The sequence below is a fragment of the Spea bombifrons genome, chromosome 1 (genome assembly GCF_027358695.1).
Source record: "Spea bombifrons isolate aSpeBom1 chromosome 1, aSpeBom1.2.pri, whole genome shotgun sequence".
In the NCBI taxonomy this organism is placed as follows: domain Eukaryota; kingdom Metazoa; phylum Chordata; class Amphibia; order Anura; family Pelobatidae; genus Spea; species Spea bombifrons.
This window is the reverse complement of record NC_071087.1, coordinates 146,939,433-146,956,326: the sequence shown is the minus strand read 5'-3', so window position 1 is coordinate 146,956,326 and position 16,894 is coordinate 146,939,433. Positions and strand designations below refer to the sequence as shown.

At 37.5% G+C, this 16,894-nt stretch overlaps 1 protein-coding gene across 1 annotated transcript in view; it reads left to right on the top strand.

Annotated features, from left to right (window-relative positions):
• Positions 1-568: 568 nt before the first annotated feature.
• Positions 569-16,894, top strand: part of SHISAL2B (shisa like 2B) — a 31,589-nt gene continuing 15,263 nt past the window's right edge. The window contains exon 1 of the mRNA XM_053448025.1: positions 569-805. Within this exon, the coding sequence (XP_053304000.1) occupies positions 612-805 (194 nt within the window). The 5' untranslated portion in view covers positions 569-611. The remainder of the gene's footprint in view (positions 806-16,894) is intronic.

The window sequence follows — 16,894 nt, the reverse complement described above, 5'->3', positions numbered from 1 at the left end:
TGGCCGTGCAACCCTAATTGTAAGCATTGGTTCTGGGCAGAAATCAAAACATTTCTAAGAAATATCATGGGATGGAGGATAAAATGTAAGAAATAGTGATGGAGATGCCTGTGGTAATTGGTGAATAGAACAGTTTCAAACACTGTATTTTATTCAGTAATGGAGAATCTGTGCATATTAATCTAATTTTTCTATTTTTACCTAATAATGATTCTGAAAATGTGGTCACCTTAACCATGGAAATGACAGCTAAACCCTACTAGGAGAAATGGGAGAAGTAATGGAAACAGGTGCTTGTCCACTGATGAAAATTGCCTATTGAGATAACCATGAGAACAGAAAATGTCACGATAAAATATCCCTGATTATTCAAGTTATGCTGCTTCTTAACACTAGAGGGAGCCAGACAGCTAACTTTGAGGCAGCATTTTTCATGTGGCTAGTAAAACATAGTTCATACCGAGAGATAAATGTATACCGTATGTGTATCTATGTACACTCTAGTGTCAAATAGGGATAGGAGGGAGTAAGGGAAGAAGGGAAGAACAGCTTCACCTGGATAATAAGAGACAGCAAAGACCACTGACCCTTAGAGCATTTCTCCTTCCAGGATGAGCAGACACCTTGCAGAATCCTGTGCCAGTTACTACACTGCTAACAACACCTTTGTGGATACTTTTGGCTGCCCCAGGAAAGATGATGGTGTAGATCTTATATACTGCTGTGGGTTTGTTGACCTAAAATACTGCTGCAATGAACCAGGAAACTATTTTCCCTACAAGCATGGGTATATGTGGACACTTAGGTAAGTGAAATGAAATCAAGTTTAAATGAATGAACAGCAACAGTTTCTAATTCAATATTGTAGAAGAAAATGTATTTAATAGATCTGATTGATGCAGTATGTCAAGTGCTTGACACAAAAGCATCAATTGGATCAGCATAGATATGTGATAGATGAAATAACACAACATTACAGTGTAAAATATTGTAGTTTAGATAATGCTGGTAAATATTTTCCCCACTAAACAAAGGTCTGTCTTAAAATAATTTTAGGAGAAGACTATTTTGCCTTGGAAATAATGAAGTTATTTGCTTTATTAGTTCCCTCTGTAGTGTATGTAAGTGGTACATATTTCCATATTACATAAGAATTAGTGAAAATTGATGGCTAAAATATTATTTGTTGTTTTTTTAATGTGTTTATATTCTTCTAACCAGCTAATAGAAAATAATAATGTTGAACCTTTTTTACTAGTGCAGTGCTGTGGAATATGCTAATGCTATATAAATAATAAATACCATTCATAAAATATGCATTATTATTATTATTATTATTAATAGTAGTAGCAGTAGTTATTGCATGAGTTAGTATTTTATACAGTGCCATCATTATCATCATTATTTTGTGATTTTTTTTTTACCCTAACTTCATTTCAAGTGGACAATAAGATACACCATTGTTTTAAAAGATGTTAGTGACAGCATGATTGAGTACAATTTTTGATAGATGTATTCATGACCTACACATATGTTTTTATGCAACTAATTCATTTAGAACATGATCAATCATTTTATATGCACAGATTAACTGGTACACATGTATTCTACACACATATAAATTTAAGTTTTGTTACTGGATTCTAAAGAATCACTTGGATACGCCACACATTCTGAGCTCCAAGCATACAATGCCAGAGGAGGCAGGATATGAAAGAAGGATTGAGGGATTTGAGTCCCAAGGCTGAACTATGCCCTTATACAACACTCCAGATACTTGGAAAATATGCTCCCTGTAGCTATATAATCATTTATGAGATTCTGCAGTGATGATGCTATTTTTACTCTACATTTTATTAGTAGAAAGTGAAATCTGCAGTTGCAATATGTTGCAACCACACTCTTATGGGGCTATAGCCTCTGCATGGGTCCATTAGAACTGACATATCACTCCTTCCATCCCTCAGGTTATTGATACATTTTGAGTAAATCTACCATGTTAGGAACAATTCAGCCACAATCATTTTTTTTAAATTCAAGTTATGAGTTGGATTTAAAATCATATCTACAAAAAATCTGCAGGTCAGGAGTTTTCAAGGGCCAGGTCTCTTCTGCCCTGGGCAGCGCTGTACCAAGGGTAGACCGGATGTAACAATTACCGTATTTGCTCGATTATAAGACGACCCTGATTATAAGACAACCCCCCAAAATCTAAGTATTAATTTAGGAAAAAAACAAAAAGCCTGAATATAAGACTACCCTATAGGAAAAAAAAGTTTTACTAGTAAATATTAATTCATGTAAACATTTTTTTCATATTTAGTGAAAGCTATGATTGAGAAAAATATATATTTTTTTATTTCCTTTTATTTGCCAACCTGCCCCCCCAGTTATGCACATCTGCCCCCAGGGTTGCCACTCTGCCCCCAGAAATGCCTTATACCCCCTATTTTCCACTCTGCCCCATGATGTGCCTTTTAACCCTCTATATGCCACTCTGCCTCCAGAAATGTTTTATACCCTCCCATATGCCACTCTGCCCCATGATATGCCTTTTAACCCCCTATATGCCAGAGTGCTAACAGCAATCACACTCCTATCAAGCCAAGGCAGCCAGTACATGCTGGAACCTGGGGATGATAGGAGTGTGAGTACAGCCTCCTTATGCCATGCTACCACCACCACACCCCCTTACACACACACACACACATTCACAAACATTTAAATACTCATTCATTCCATTAATCACACATACTTGCTCAAAACCCCTCCCCCACCCCCTTACCTGAACTGCACATCTCTCACTCGATGACTTCTGTAGGGGCCCGGCTGTGCGAGCAACTTCTCTGGCCCAGAGGAAGGAGGGGGAGGTAGAGTTATGTGAGGACTCTGCTAGCTTCCTGTTCTCCTGCTGCTAGTAGACGCTAGCTGCTCGTGACCAAAGCACCGGTAAGCTTCCTGGCCCCAGCGGACATTTTTTTGAGGTCTGATTAGAAGATGACCTCGATTATAAGACGAGGGGTATTTTTCAGAGCATTTGCTCTGAAAAAAACCTTGTCTTATAATCGAGCAAATACGGTAGTATATAACATAACACGGTGACATACAGAAGCATCAGATGGCGAGGGCCCTGCTTAAATGAGCTTACCCTCTCTATGTTATAAGCTTCTATGTGTTTTGGACAGTGAACAATTTTGTCTGTCAAATGTGTTTTGGTTTATTACTGGGCCACATGGCTGGGCTGAATGATGTGAGCTTCTGCAATGGAAACCTGCAGCTCTAGCTCAGACTTTGACAGGTCCCATTGAAACACATAGAACATTTCTACAAGTTGCGCAAGCAACCTCATGTTAGGGAATATTGATACATTAAAGTTTTTTCTTCTATTATCCTCTTTTTTTATCTGGCATAATCTTCCATCTAATTGAATTGACTGTCACATATGCTTTACAATCCAATAGAACATTTTAGTGCCCTGGCACATCCACTCCAATCATGACTGCAATAGACATGGATGGAATTTATGTTCCTGGTGGTAGCCATGACTCAGAAATGGACTCATAGTGGGTAATATAACTTATAACTAGCTACATATGCTGTATACACATACCTGGCCACCGTACAGCTGGACTGATAATGTCTGTGGAAGAGTTTCCCCACTGAGGCTACTTTCTGGGGATCCTGGGGGGAGATGAGGGAAGGTTATGCAAAATCCCATTACCCGATGCCCGACAAATCAATTCCCAGAACATATGTTTCTGGAGCCTAGCAATTATTTATTAAACTGTAACACTTTATTAAAGTATGAGTCACAAACTTCTAGCACCAATGAAATAGACTAAAACTAAATAAATAGATCCGCAGCTATTTAAAGTTTCAAATCACACGCCACAGTCTGCCCAAGTATAAGAGCAGTACGATGAATTAATCACTCCAGCTGTCAAACACGTTGCTGCTCATGCACATTGAGGTGATGTAGCAAGCAATTTAATCTTCTCATTTGCCAATTGATTTTAGGGTAGATTGTCCAAGCGGATTGTTCAGTGTTGCAGTATGATTATTTATTTCACAAATAAGATGAATTTTTTCAAATTGACTTTCCTAATTAAAAAAACACCTTTAATTTATTATTATTATTATTATTATTATTATTATTATTATTATTATTATTATCTTTTATTTATATAGAGCCAACAATTTACACATCACTTCTTACAATACATATATTCAAGGGGTCTGACGAGACTAGAATTGACAGACTAAGAGAAACTGATACATTAGGTAGAAAGAGCCCGGCTCGCAAGCTGACAACCTTTAAACATTATAACAAACATACCAAGCAACAAGTGCTAGAAATATAACAAGTTCCTAAAATTCATGGATACCAGATTCAGTTTCCCATTGCCATTTATAGGAATCTTCTTGTTATAGCATTTTATTTCAAGATACAGTACGCTTGTCAGAATGACATCTAAGAATAAAATGAAAAAAAAAATTTTGGATGAACATTCCGCAATCAGCGTTCCGTGTTATATAAAACATGTATGTAGAAATGATTAAAAAACTTTATGGAGAATCCAACTCTGGACCTCAACCAGTATTTCAGCATCTCTGAAAGTAAACTCCAGTGTTCCATGCAGCCTTATTAATGAAAAATACATTTAGCAGCACAATTCCCCCTCTGTTGTCCTATTTTCCTGCCACTGATTGGCTGTTTGAAATCAATGGGAGCACCGCAAAACACACCTCCTTCAAGCCAATGAGCTCAATTGCAGGGACAAATGAATTGATTCTTTAGGTGTGATAAGCCAGTATATAAAATAATTAAAGCAACTAAATAGTAATCAAATAAATAAAATACTGCATACGGCCCTGTACCAATTAAATTCAATTTATAATAAAAAGAAAAAGAAAAGTTAGAAAGCTATAATCACGGTTATTTCAATTTCTGACATCAAGAATACAATAAACATTGACTAGCATCTATGGAAATAATTTTAAAAACATATTCCAATTAAAAAAATATCCAGTTCCAAAAAACATCAGAATACTTGTCGGTTCCTACACATCATCTGCTCCTACAGCAAATTAAAAATAAAAGGTGTAAATTGCCCACCTGCAGGTCATGTGCTAGTTATTTGAATTTAACACATTTTTCTTTAATAATCTCAGACGTGACTGATTTTCCATCTATAACAGATGGATACTGTTACATTAATGACCACATGTATTAATTAATGTCCTCCATGTCCCTTTGTTTCATATTGTAAAAATGTTTCATCCACAGTCATTATTTTGGATTTTTTATTTTTAATAAGGCACATCCATCTGGCAGTGTATTTTACACAGCGCTTTTAATTTAATTGTATTTGTATGTATTTACCACATGTTCTTTATTTTATTAAGAAGCCCTGCGTCTCCAAAAAAAGTTTATTTAATGTGTGCATTGTGTATAGGTATTTAGTGTAGTACTTTCCATACATGTGTCCTGCTTTCAATTAAAAACAAAACTGTCTCATAGCATGTGTGATAATTCTGTACACATGCACAGCTATATTACAAAGCTAACAAGCACAGACTATATGTTGCGCCCACAATTATTCTAATTCATGAGTCTGGTAAGTCTGTTAATAAACCTTTATGAAGTGCCAGATCATTGGTACCAGCTTTAAAAAGCCAACTTGTGCATAACGGAGGAACAAGGGCCCCTGTACCATGCCAGGCTGCAAGAGCCTATGTTCTGCTCTGATCAGTACACTAAATAAATTCATTCAATAAGAAGCTTGTCTTATGTGTGTAAATATGGGCACAGATACACTATACGTGGACAGCTGACCATCTCACCTATATTAGCTTGTTGGATCCCCATTCCACAGCCATGAGCATTTATATGGAGTTGTCCCCTCCCTTTTGCAGTGTGGTTGTGGGAATTTGTCTCCATTCAAAAGTGGTCAGGCCCTGATGTTGGACAAGAAGGCCTGGCTGGCAATCAGGACAGTTAAGTTGTTCATCACCAAACTCATCCAACCATGTCTTTATGGACCTTTCTTTCTGCAGACAGGCACATTAATGCTGAAACAGGAAAGAGCCTTCCTCAAAGTGGTGCAACACATTTGGAAGTACAAAATTGTCTGAAATGTCTTTTTACACTGTGGTTTTAACATTACCCTTTACTGGAACTAAGGGGCCCAAACCCTGAAAAAAGCCCCACATTATCCCTCCTCCACCAAACTTTGCCGTAGACACTATCCATTCCAGTAGGTAGCATTCTGCTGGCATCTGACAGATTTAATTAAACTTCCAGAAACTAAAGCATGATTCATCACTCCAGAGAACATACTGCTCCGGAGTCCAGTGGCAGCGTGCTTTACGCCACTCCAGCCTATGCTTGGGCTTGCGCATAGTGATCCTTGGCTTGTGTGCAGCTGCTCGGCCATGGAAACCCATTTTATGAACCTTTCAATGTACGGTGCTTGTGCTGATGTTGCTTCCAGAGCCAGTTTGGAACTCTGTAGTTAGTGATACTACAGAAGACAGGCTGTTCTTATGCACTTCAGTTTCCCACTCTGTGAGTTGTCTACCACTTCATGGATGAGCTGTTATTACTCTGTTATGCTTCAAAATAAAAGCACTTACAGTGGACTGGGGCAGATCTAGCAGGGTATATATTTCATAAACTGACTTGTGGTAAAGGTGTCATCCTATGACCGTGCCATGTTTAAAGCCATTGAGTACTTCTGTACGACCCATTCTACTACCAATGTACCAATGTATACTCCTGTTAGCTAAGGATTTGTCCAAGACACATAAACTCAATAACTACCTAAGAATAATTGGTCATTTAATGTTTCTTAAAGTCTATATTAAAATTTGCATGATTAGCTACCCTCATTCATTTATTCCTCAATGTTTGTAAATGCTTCCCTCAGATCAGTGGTCCGTGCAACATTTGTATTTGCATAAATGAAACGGCTTAAGGAAGTAAAGTTAATAGGTATTCTGATTTTGCAGTCTTTTGCTCTCTCTCTTCTTCCACATGGTAAAACAATTCATTGCATTTACCAAATTTTTATACATTTGAAAACAATATTATACAATTGAAGTTTACAAACTCAAAAGTATATATTTCACCCAGCATGAACACTTTATATAAAATATAAACCCCTTCTTGCAAAATTAACTATAAAGTGGCTGTAATTGTAGACTATGGGTTGCCTTGTCTGTAAAACCTAATGGTGTATCTGGTTCATCCCATGAACTCCAGGTGGATGGCGAAGTATGGCTTCTCATTCCCTTTGAAAAGCAGGAGCTGTGATGATGCGTACTCCTAGTCGCCTTTGATACTTTGTTCCTTGTACACATATAGATGCATTTGAGGACTTCCTATATCTACTATGCATGCCGGGTTTTACACCAGTGTGCCTCAGCAGGCCATTTAAAGGGTCTGGCTTGGCTTATGTCATACCAGAGCTGACTCATTCACCGATAATGAATTCGTCACTTATAACCCTTTAATGAGTTATGTTCCACTTAGAGTCTTTTTTTTTTTTTACAAAGGTCCCTTCTCTTTCTGAGAAGGAAAAGCCTTCCTGCAGACGTAACAGCGGTTAATCTAGAAGGAAATTTCAAACATGATTGGGATAGGTGTATGGCTCCTATGGCCTATGACCAAGGACTGATTAACATTTGACTCGTTTCAGCAGAAACATGGGAAGACTAGATAGGCTGAATAGTTCTCATCTGCCATCACGTTCTTTGGTTTTCTATGTTTATATATTGGATTACAATGTTCTTGTGCTGTCACTGCTACAGTCATCCCTTAACATAACAAGTACTTGTATAAAGCTCCTTTAAACTTTAGTTTCTGGAGTGTCCAAAGAGTATAAGGTAAATAAAGAGGTTTCTGTGATATGCTTATTTGTTTAATAGTATTTTTAATCAGAGTTAGAGTAATTATTTAAAATAAAACTGTAATTATAAATGTTTGTGGATGACATTTGATGAAATAATCTGCTTTTTGTAGATGTACTTGATTTAGTACATTACCAAGGACATTAACAATAACCATACTTAGTGAGGTCAAAGAGTAATGTGTTTTTATGTGTTTATGGTTATATAACAGGAATAAGTGCACTGTTTAATAGAATAATAGCTATATTTACTACAATTATGTGGAGGCACTATATGTAACTCTGTCATCGTGCAAACTAAAATTACATGTAGGGAAAAGAAAAAATGTCGGTGCGCTAAGCTAGTCACAGGCTCAAATAATACAAATGTGTAATACGAGGCCTACCAAACAGGTGTAAGCATGCTGCAAGAAACAGTGTATTGGCTGTACAATGTATACAAAAAACTAAAACTGTCTGCGCTTCTGTCATCGTGCAAACTAAAATTACATGTAAACCGGAAAAATTCTGAATAGAACACATCAAATGATGTTCTGTATACGTCATATTAAAGACTCTACTTTACCTACAGCTTTTAAATTTTACTTATCTGCTGCTCCATTGTATTAATGTTTTAACATTTAGCCTCCTGTGGTGAATTGTAGCAAAAGATTATTGCCCAAAAGCAGGATTTTTTTAAGTAATTTTCTTTTTCCTCTGACATACTGGAACTTGCTTATACTGGAACTAATACTTTTAAACAATCCCAATGTTCAGAGCTTAGATCTCCATGTTATTGAAATGTCCCTGCAACGCTTTAGTTAATGAAAAACACTAATTATGGAAATGAATCAAACTAAACCTGGGCATCGGTACACGCAATTGATAATAAAAATATGCAATTAATGAAGATACTTCACTTCCCCAAATAAATACATTCCATTATTATTGTATTATCTTTTATTTCTATAGCACCAGCAATTTACAGACTGCTACAAACCATTACATTATGTAAAAAGGGCCCTGCTCTTACAATCTGGAGTGGTTGGGCAGAGAAGAACAAAAAGGTATGGAGAAGGAGGGAGAGATTGTATAATAGATGAATGTGGGAGATATTAAGAGGGAGGATGAAAGCTTGTGGTTAGGTAGAAGGGGCAGCGTGAGTGAAGTCTTGTAATTGTGAAAATGGAAACGTGAAAAGGAATAATGATATAGTCCATGAGAAGAATGTAGGGATCGAGTAGGGGAGTTTTTTTGACCTGAGAGCAGAAATGTATGGGGAGCAGCACCATGGAGGTCGTCATGTATGGGGAGCAGTATCATGGAGGGCTTTAAGGATGTTTAATTTTTTAGGCAATAGGGAGCCAGTGGAGGGCTTCACAAAGTGGGGAAACGGAAGAAGTGTATCAAGTAAGCAAGATATGCCTAGCAGCAGCATTTTGCAAAGATAACAGTAAGGAGAAAGACCAGACAGCGGTATACCAACTTGATTTGTCATTCTATTTATCAACAACAAGCAGGTTTCATAGGGAAATGCAAAATTAACAATTACAAGTCATCATAATCCTACATTTCATCGTTTGGCATAATTATTGTGGAGACCAACTCAAATGCCGTGCAACTCTAATGGAAATTGGCAAAATTAACAATTGATACCTCTTGATTCAACATCAAGTCAATCTTTTGTGAATGCATACACTGCTGTTTTAGTTGGATTTTGTCAAGTGTGTCATGAGTGGTTGTGTTGACTAACAACAAAATCTTATTGAACAGAATTACATTGTGTTCTTTTTTATTAATCTACTTTTAGAAATAGATATTTGTTAATAGAAATATTCTCTAAAGTTTTACGCAAATTATGAAGACAAAACCAAACAGTTCAGAACCAATTTGTAAAATTGCCAAAGCAGGTACCATGATACATTATTTCTGATTATTATTATACTTATTTTGTGTGAATTGGCTTATTACATATATATGAGCTTAGTTTTTTTTAGGTTTTTGGACCACTACCTTAAGTTTTTTAAGATACAAAATTTTATTGGTTCCACGAAAAGAGAACACATACAACCAATAACATTGAGTGATACCTTTACTTAGAGGCTAAACAACCATATTCAGTATTGACTACAGTAATATTAAACATCATCTTGCGGACCGCATGAAAGAAAACAAATATAAGAAAGAAAACATGATAATTGTTCAAGGTCAGTTTCTACAACATTAACAGAATCCCTAAAACCCTTAAATGCTCATAGACCTTAAAGACATCCTTACATCGAGTAGTAGAATTTGACCAACAAATAGTTCAAACAGTACTAATGAGAACAAGTTCAGAAACTGGATGATATTTGGTATTTCCGTTATTTGTGAACAGCTTACCTCCGGAGTGACCTTACCACAAAAAGTAAGACTTTTTTTTTCAATTACTGCACAATAACCAATTTAATGGATCTCTGCTGCCCCTTATCAAGCACTATATAGTCAATTCCATGGGTAGGTTTAGTTGTCTATGGACCTTGAGAGCAAAAGGCTGTATTACCTGTGACATCAATATACCAAAACCAATCCAGAGTTTCTTCTGCTACTGTATTTGGTAAAAGTAGATCAGTTCCTAGAAAGACAGATTTGCTTGATTGACTCTTTAACCTTTAGGTATTAAATATAGAATTTGTTTTCTGCCCCGGGGGACTGCGACTCTGGTTCCGCCCAAAGAGTTAATTAAAGCAACATGATGGCATTCTTGCACCCAAAGAGTTAATTAAAGCAACATGATGGCATTCTTGCTGTCATGGAGACAGAGCATAGGCTGTAGCGACAGGATCATTGTTTAGCACGATTTGAAGAAAGTGCTATTAACAGCAGATGAGTTTTGGAATGGATTACCTACATTTCATTTTACAGCCTACTACTTATATAAAACAAAGCACTATTATTTGGAAAAGTGAGACAATCCAACAGTTCTAATGGCATCATCTTATAGAATGTCAGTATCTAGTGCTTTGGGAAGCAGAATAAATTTGATGTTTCACCCCAGGGAGTAGATTTTTATTGTGTAGTGCTAATTGATATTGCATTGATTCGTGGTTCTTTTTCAGCACTTTCAGTAACTGACTGTCAAGTGCTTTATTATTAAAAACCTAGGCAGCTGGATATTGTTATTGAGCAAAACCAGGCTGTAAGAGATTAAACATGTAATAAATCATTCTCTGTTGGGGGACACATGTTAAATAAAGCTTTTGCTCACTTATTCCTGTGGGAAAACGAGCATGTCAAATAAAATACATTTTTAAGGACTGCCCAGATCCATTGTTTTAAAAGAATATTAATATTCTGTTCACAAATAAACAAAGGTGAATATGACTTAATTTTCAACCTTTTCACAGGAACACTAACTTCTTTGGAAGAAGTACACGAACACACATTTGTCAAAAACATCCATACTTTCTATACAAAGGCAATTATTCTTACCACACAGTGTGGTTTATGGGCTGCTTGGATACACAGTTGCTATAAACCTGTTGTTACACGGCTCTGCTTAACAAAGCCACCTGTCTGCACACAAGAACAATTTTTTCAAACTGAAGATTTCATGTGAAGGTTTACACAATAATTAATACTTTATGTAGGCACAAGACAGACATTCTGAGGTGGGGAAAAGGTTGTATTGTGTAGTTTTGTATGTTTGGAACTCCCCCAACATGATAATGATGATGACATGTTGTACAAGCCTTTGTTGTTATGGTACTGATGGATTTGCTTGATATAGCAGTGGTGATTAAAGATGCAAGATTCTGTGACCATATTGCTAACCCCATCCTCTCTATGATCAGATTCAACAGCAACACTGTTCATAAAAGGTTTTCTTGTCAAAATACCGTATTTGATCGATTATAAGACGACCCTGATTATAAGACGACCCCCCCAAAATCAAAATATTAATTTAGGAAAAAAACAAAAAGTCTGAATATAAGACTACCCTATAGGAAAAAAGTTTTAAAAAAAATATTAATTCATGTAAACTATTTTTTCATATTTAATAAAAACTATGAGAAAAATATATATTTTTTTAATTTCCTTTTATTTGCCAACCTGCCCCCCCCCAGTTATGCACATCTGCCCCCAGGCTTGCCACTCTGCCCCCAGAAATGCCTTATACCCCCCTATTTGCCACTGTGGCCCCATGATGTGCCTTTTAACCCTCTATATGCCACTCTGCCTCCAGAAATGTCTTATACCCTCCTATATGCCACTGTGCCCCATGATATGCCTTTTAACCCCCTATATGCCCCTCTGCCCCATGATATGCCTTATACCCCTATATGCCACTTTGGCATATAGGGGGTTAAAAGGCATATCATGGGGCTGAGTGGCATATAGGGGGTTAAAATGCATTTCTGGAGGGGTATATATATATATATATATATATATATATATATATATATATAAACTGCTAACAGCAATCACACTCCTATCAAGCCAAGGCAGCCAGTACATGCTGGAACCTGGAGATGATAGTAGTGTGATTACAGCCTCCCTATGCCATGCTACCAACCCCACCCCTCTTACACAATCATGTTATCACACACACACACACACACATTCACAAACATTTAAATACTCATTCATTCCATTAATCACACATACTTGCTCAAAAACCCTCCCCCACCCTGAACTGCAGAGCTCCCACTCGCAGACTTCAGCAGGGGCCCGGCTGTGCGAGCAACTTCTCTGACCCCGCCCCCAGAGGAAGGAGGGGGAGGTAGCGTTATGTGAGGACTCTGCTAGCTTCCTGTTCTCCTGCTGCTAATAGCAGAGATGCTGCTCGCGCCCAAAGCCCGGTAAGCAGCATGGCCCCAGCTGCTTACCGGTCTGATTAGAAGACGACCTCGATTATAAGACGAGGGGTATTTTTCAGAGCATTTGCTCTGGAAAAAACCTCGTCTTATAATCGAGCAAATATGGTACAGTGTTTTCTTGGTGACTACTTCTTTTACAATGGATGGAAACTAGCTGGTTAACCCCTTCAATCCCAGGGTTTTTGGTACCTCAAAGCCCGGAGCAATTTTGCCATTTTTGCTCTATGTCGGTTGAGAGATGATTCTCTTTTCCTGTGAATAGTGTACCCTTGTAAACTATATATTGTTTTTTCAAGGAGAGATAGAGCTTTCTTAGTTGGATGATTAGCTGAAAATTTAGAATGAGAAATTTAGTAAAAACTAGCGAAAATTAGAAAAAAAAACTATTTTTTTTTTAATTTTCCCTCTGAAACCTCAGAAAATTAGGTCAAGTGATGGAAAATCCCCTCCAAGTTTATCAATTCAGGTGTCCTGATTTCAGAAATACCTAATTAATATAGATTTTTCATACTTTCCCAGCACCAGGGAACATACTATAAGGTTTACATTTTTTGTATACTTTTTATATCTTTTTTATATATTTTCTTTTAATTTTTTTTTATTTATACGGACCTTTAACACCTGGAGCAGGGAGACCCCCAGGCGGAGTTTCATCGGCAGGAGTTAAAGGTCTGTATGAGTGACTCTATTGGTCGTTCGTACAGACTTTTAACTTCCGGAGCGGGGAGGCCAATGGTCTTCCCAGGCCGAGTTTCGACACCAGGTTCACTTCATTGGTTGATGGCAGAGGAAGCCCTTGCCGGCGACCAATAGAGTTGCTCATACGGACCTTTAAAATCCTGGCGCCAAAGCTGCTGCATAGTGTGTACCGCGCTAACCCTGTATTAACCCCTTATAAAAAAAACGAAGAAAAAACCAACACGAAGAATGTACACGAATATTTGCCCAAACCCAACACAGGAACGGGCGGATATTCGTGCAATACGAAGATTTTTTCCCCTACAAAGACAAACACGAAAAGTAGTCCGGCGCCCAAGTCTAATGGAAACATAGTGTAAAAAATGCACAAATGGGCACAATACAAAGGTGTCAACATGCTTTTTAAATTTTTATAAATTTGGTCCTCATTGGGAACTAACTCCAGAAAGAGCACTACTCCACCTAAATTTACCTAAAATAACAAAAAAAGGTACACAATTTTTGTTACATTTATTGACAGCAATAAAGATAGTTATTGCCAGAAATTGGAGATCTTCAGAATTAATTCCATGGGCAAAGATAAAATTACAATCAATACATCAATGTCATATGGAAAAAGGGATTTTGGCCCAAGCTACTTGGAACAGTAAAACCTATACCATCTGGGAATACTGGTTAAAATATCTCTCCGATGGTAATCCTGACTGCTAAAATCTGAAATCTCACTTCCCACAAATCGGACCACAAAGATCTAATAGGGTAGAGACAGTAACTCCACCGGGCACGGATAGCTAAATAATAGCATTGTAAAGACTAATGGAATCCTAGTATGTCATGTATGTCAATGGTTTGTTTTAAATGTATTAAGCAAGTATTAATCCAACGGTTATTATGTCGACTGGTGGACGGTGATTAACCCACAGTTTTGTTTGTCTTTGATTGTTACTATGTGATTGTTGTTAGGGGAGAGGTCTGTTATGAACTTACCTGGGAACTTTCCAGGAGAGGCTACCTGAAGCTCCCCTTCTTCTGGCAAAGTGGCAATGTGTGTAGCCACGTCTAAGGGTGGGAATAGACCCAGACAGCCTTTAGTGGTAGGGAACTGGGCAAAAAAAGAAGAAATCTGGGGAAGCAGAGCTTTACTCAGAGACTCTGGGTCAAACCCAGGGAGTTTCCAGGTCATCAATGTTGGCCCTCAGTAAGTACACGCATAGTGTAAAGGAGCATTGTAGCACAAAAAAAATCATGGAGAAGTGACACTCCCCTCTGATCATAAACATATTCCAGATAGGTTGCAAAATATATTTACAAATCAGTATAAGGTACAAAGTAGGGCACAAAATGCTTAATGCACATAAGAGTACAACAATACGGCAACAAATAGGGTACTAGAAACAGGGAGAAAATGATTCTGCACAAAAATGTGGAGAAACAGCTGTGCACTAAAAAGAAAGAAGTTAACTAGAATTTTAAAAAAAATTGGATAGATATTGGTAAAATATTTTCTCTGAATTTACAAAAGAAAAAACATACATGTATCTCTATATTTGAAACTGATGAGTTCTATAAATCATTTTCCAACAAAACATCTCCCCAGTATTCCTGAATTCCCAAAAAATAAATGTGGTAACCCTAAAAAAGAGCACAGTAGGTACTGAAACAAAAGACTGTTTTATGTATTTACTTTTGAAGGAAATTACAAAAGTTTTCAAATATGTGTTGTGTCGTTTGCTTGTCTTCCTGATATTTGTCATGTTTGAATGGCCATGCATTCTTTTGTTAACTAAAAAAAATATATAACTCCCAAACAGCATAGCAACAAAATGAAATTACAAATAATAGAGGTAAGAAAGGAATGGAACAAGCAATTACTTCCACAAATCAAAGTCAAGGAAATTAAGTTCATTTAAAATTCTCTGCAACATTCAATACACTGAATATGTTTAATGAGGTGTAACAAGATTACATCAGAGGCTGTCTTCCAAAAACAAAAATTTCTGAAAATTGGTAATCTGAAGTAATCTTTGTTCCTAGTACTCCACTGCTTCTAGGTGTCATGTGAGATCAAATAATTTTGCAAAACATCAATTTTATCTTGTTTTTCCCACATGTTAATTATGTGTCATAATATTATTAAATCGTACGCTGTTCTTGATGTAACAACAATCCAGTGACCATTACTAGCACACAATATGAGCATAATAGAACCACATGACAGACTTAGAGGACAGTGTTATAGCAAGACATGGCTGAAACATTAACCAAACTTTAGTCTTGCTGTATTCAAAGATAACAGTATACATGTACTGATTTACCTGCTGTGCTGAAATTAAAACTTAAGTGGAACCAAGCTGCAGGGTGGAGGTAGTCTAGATCCAAGTGTTATACCAATAATCAAAGACAGAAGTTGAGGCAGAGGTCGGAACAACGCGCCAAAGAAGAGGTTCAGGTCATGATAAAGATGAAAATTCCATCAGGATTCAAGACATGAAAGTCAGAGAGCATCTAGGAAATTATTAGGAGCCAAATTAATAATATATCATTATAGCCAGTAGACGTTTGGAACTCTTCAGCTATGGAATCAGCAGATCATTGGTGACTTTTACACACCCCACTCTATGATTTTTAGATTCAGCCATGTCACTGCTGTTCCTAAACACTTCCACTTTCCAAGAATATATTAGGCAGCAAATCAATTTTTCGTCCTCAAGGCTGATGTGTTAGAAGCAGTAAAAAAGGACAAGCATAAGGTTGTGAGCGACTTTGACAAGGGCCAATATATGATGGCTAGACGACTGGGTAAGAGCATCTTCTAAACTGCAGCTCTTCTAGGGTGTTCCCGTTCTGCAGTAGTCAGTAGCTATCAAAAGTGGTCCAAGGAAGGGAAAGTGGTGAACCAGCGACAGGGTCATGGGCAGTCACTGTACTACTGTAGCTCTAATTGCTGAAAAAGTTAATGCTCGGTCTGATAGAAAAGTGTCAGAGCACACAGTGCATCGTAGTTTGTTGCGTATGGGGCTGCGTACCGCCGACCAGTCAAGGTGCCCGTGCTGACCCCTGTCCACTGCCGAAAGCTCCTACAATGGGCACGTGAGTATAAGAACTGGGGGGCCTACACAATATTAGACAGGTGCAGTGGGGTTCACAATATATGCATTTTGAAAATGAAATGTACATTTATGACGCAATGCACAGGTTAAAATACATTTCCCTAAATTAACCCTAAACACCCCATCAACCATAACTGCCCCTAAATTAACTCTAAACACCCCATCAACCATAACATATTAACCCCCACCTCCCCTAACTTTCAGCAGCCCAAATAATAATGTTATACTTACTGTTAGATGAGTGGCTGAGCAGTGTGGACACCAATTGGTTGATGCCAGAGGAGGCCCCTGCAGGTCGCTTGCACGGCCCCTTTAACTCCTGACGGCAAACCTACGG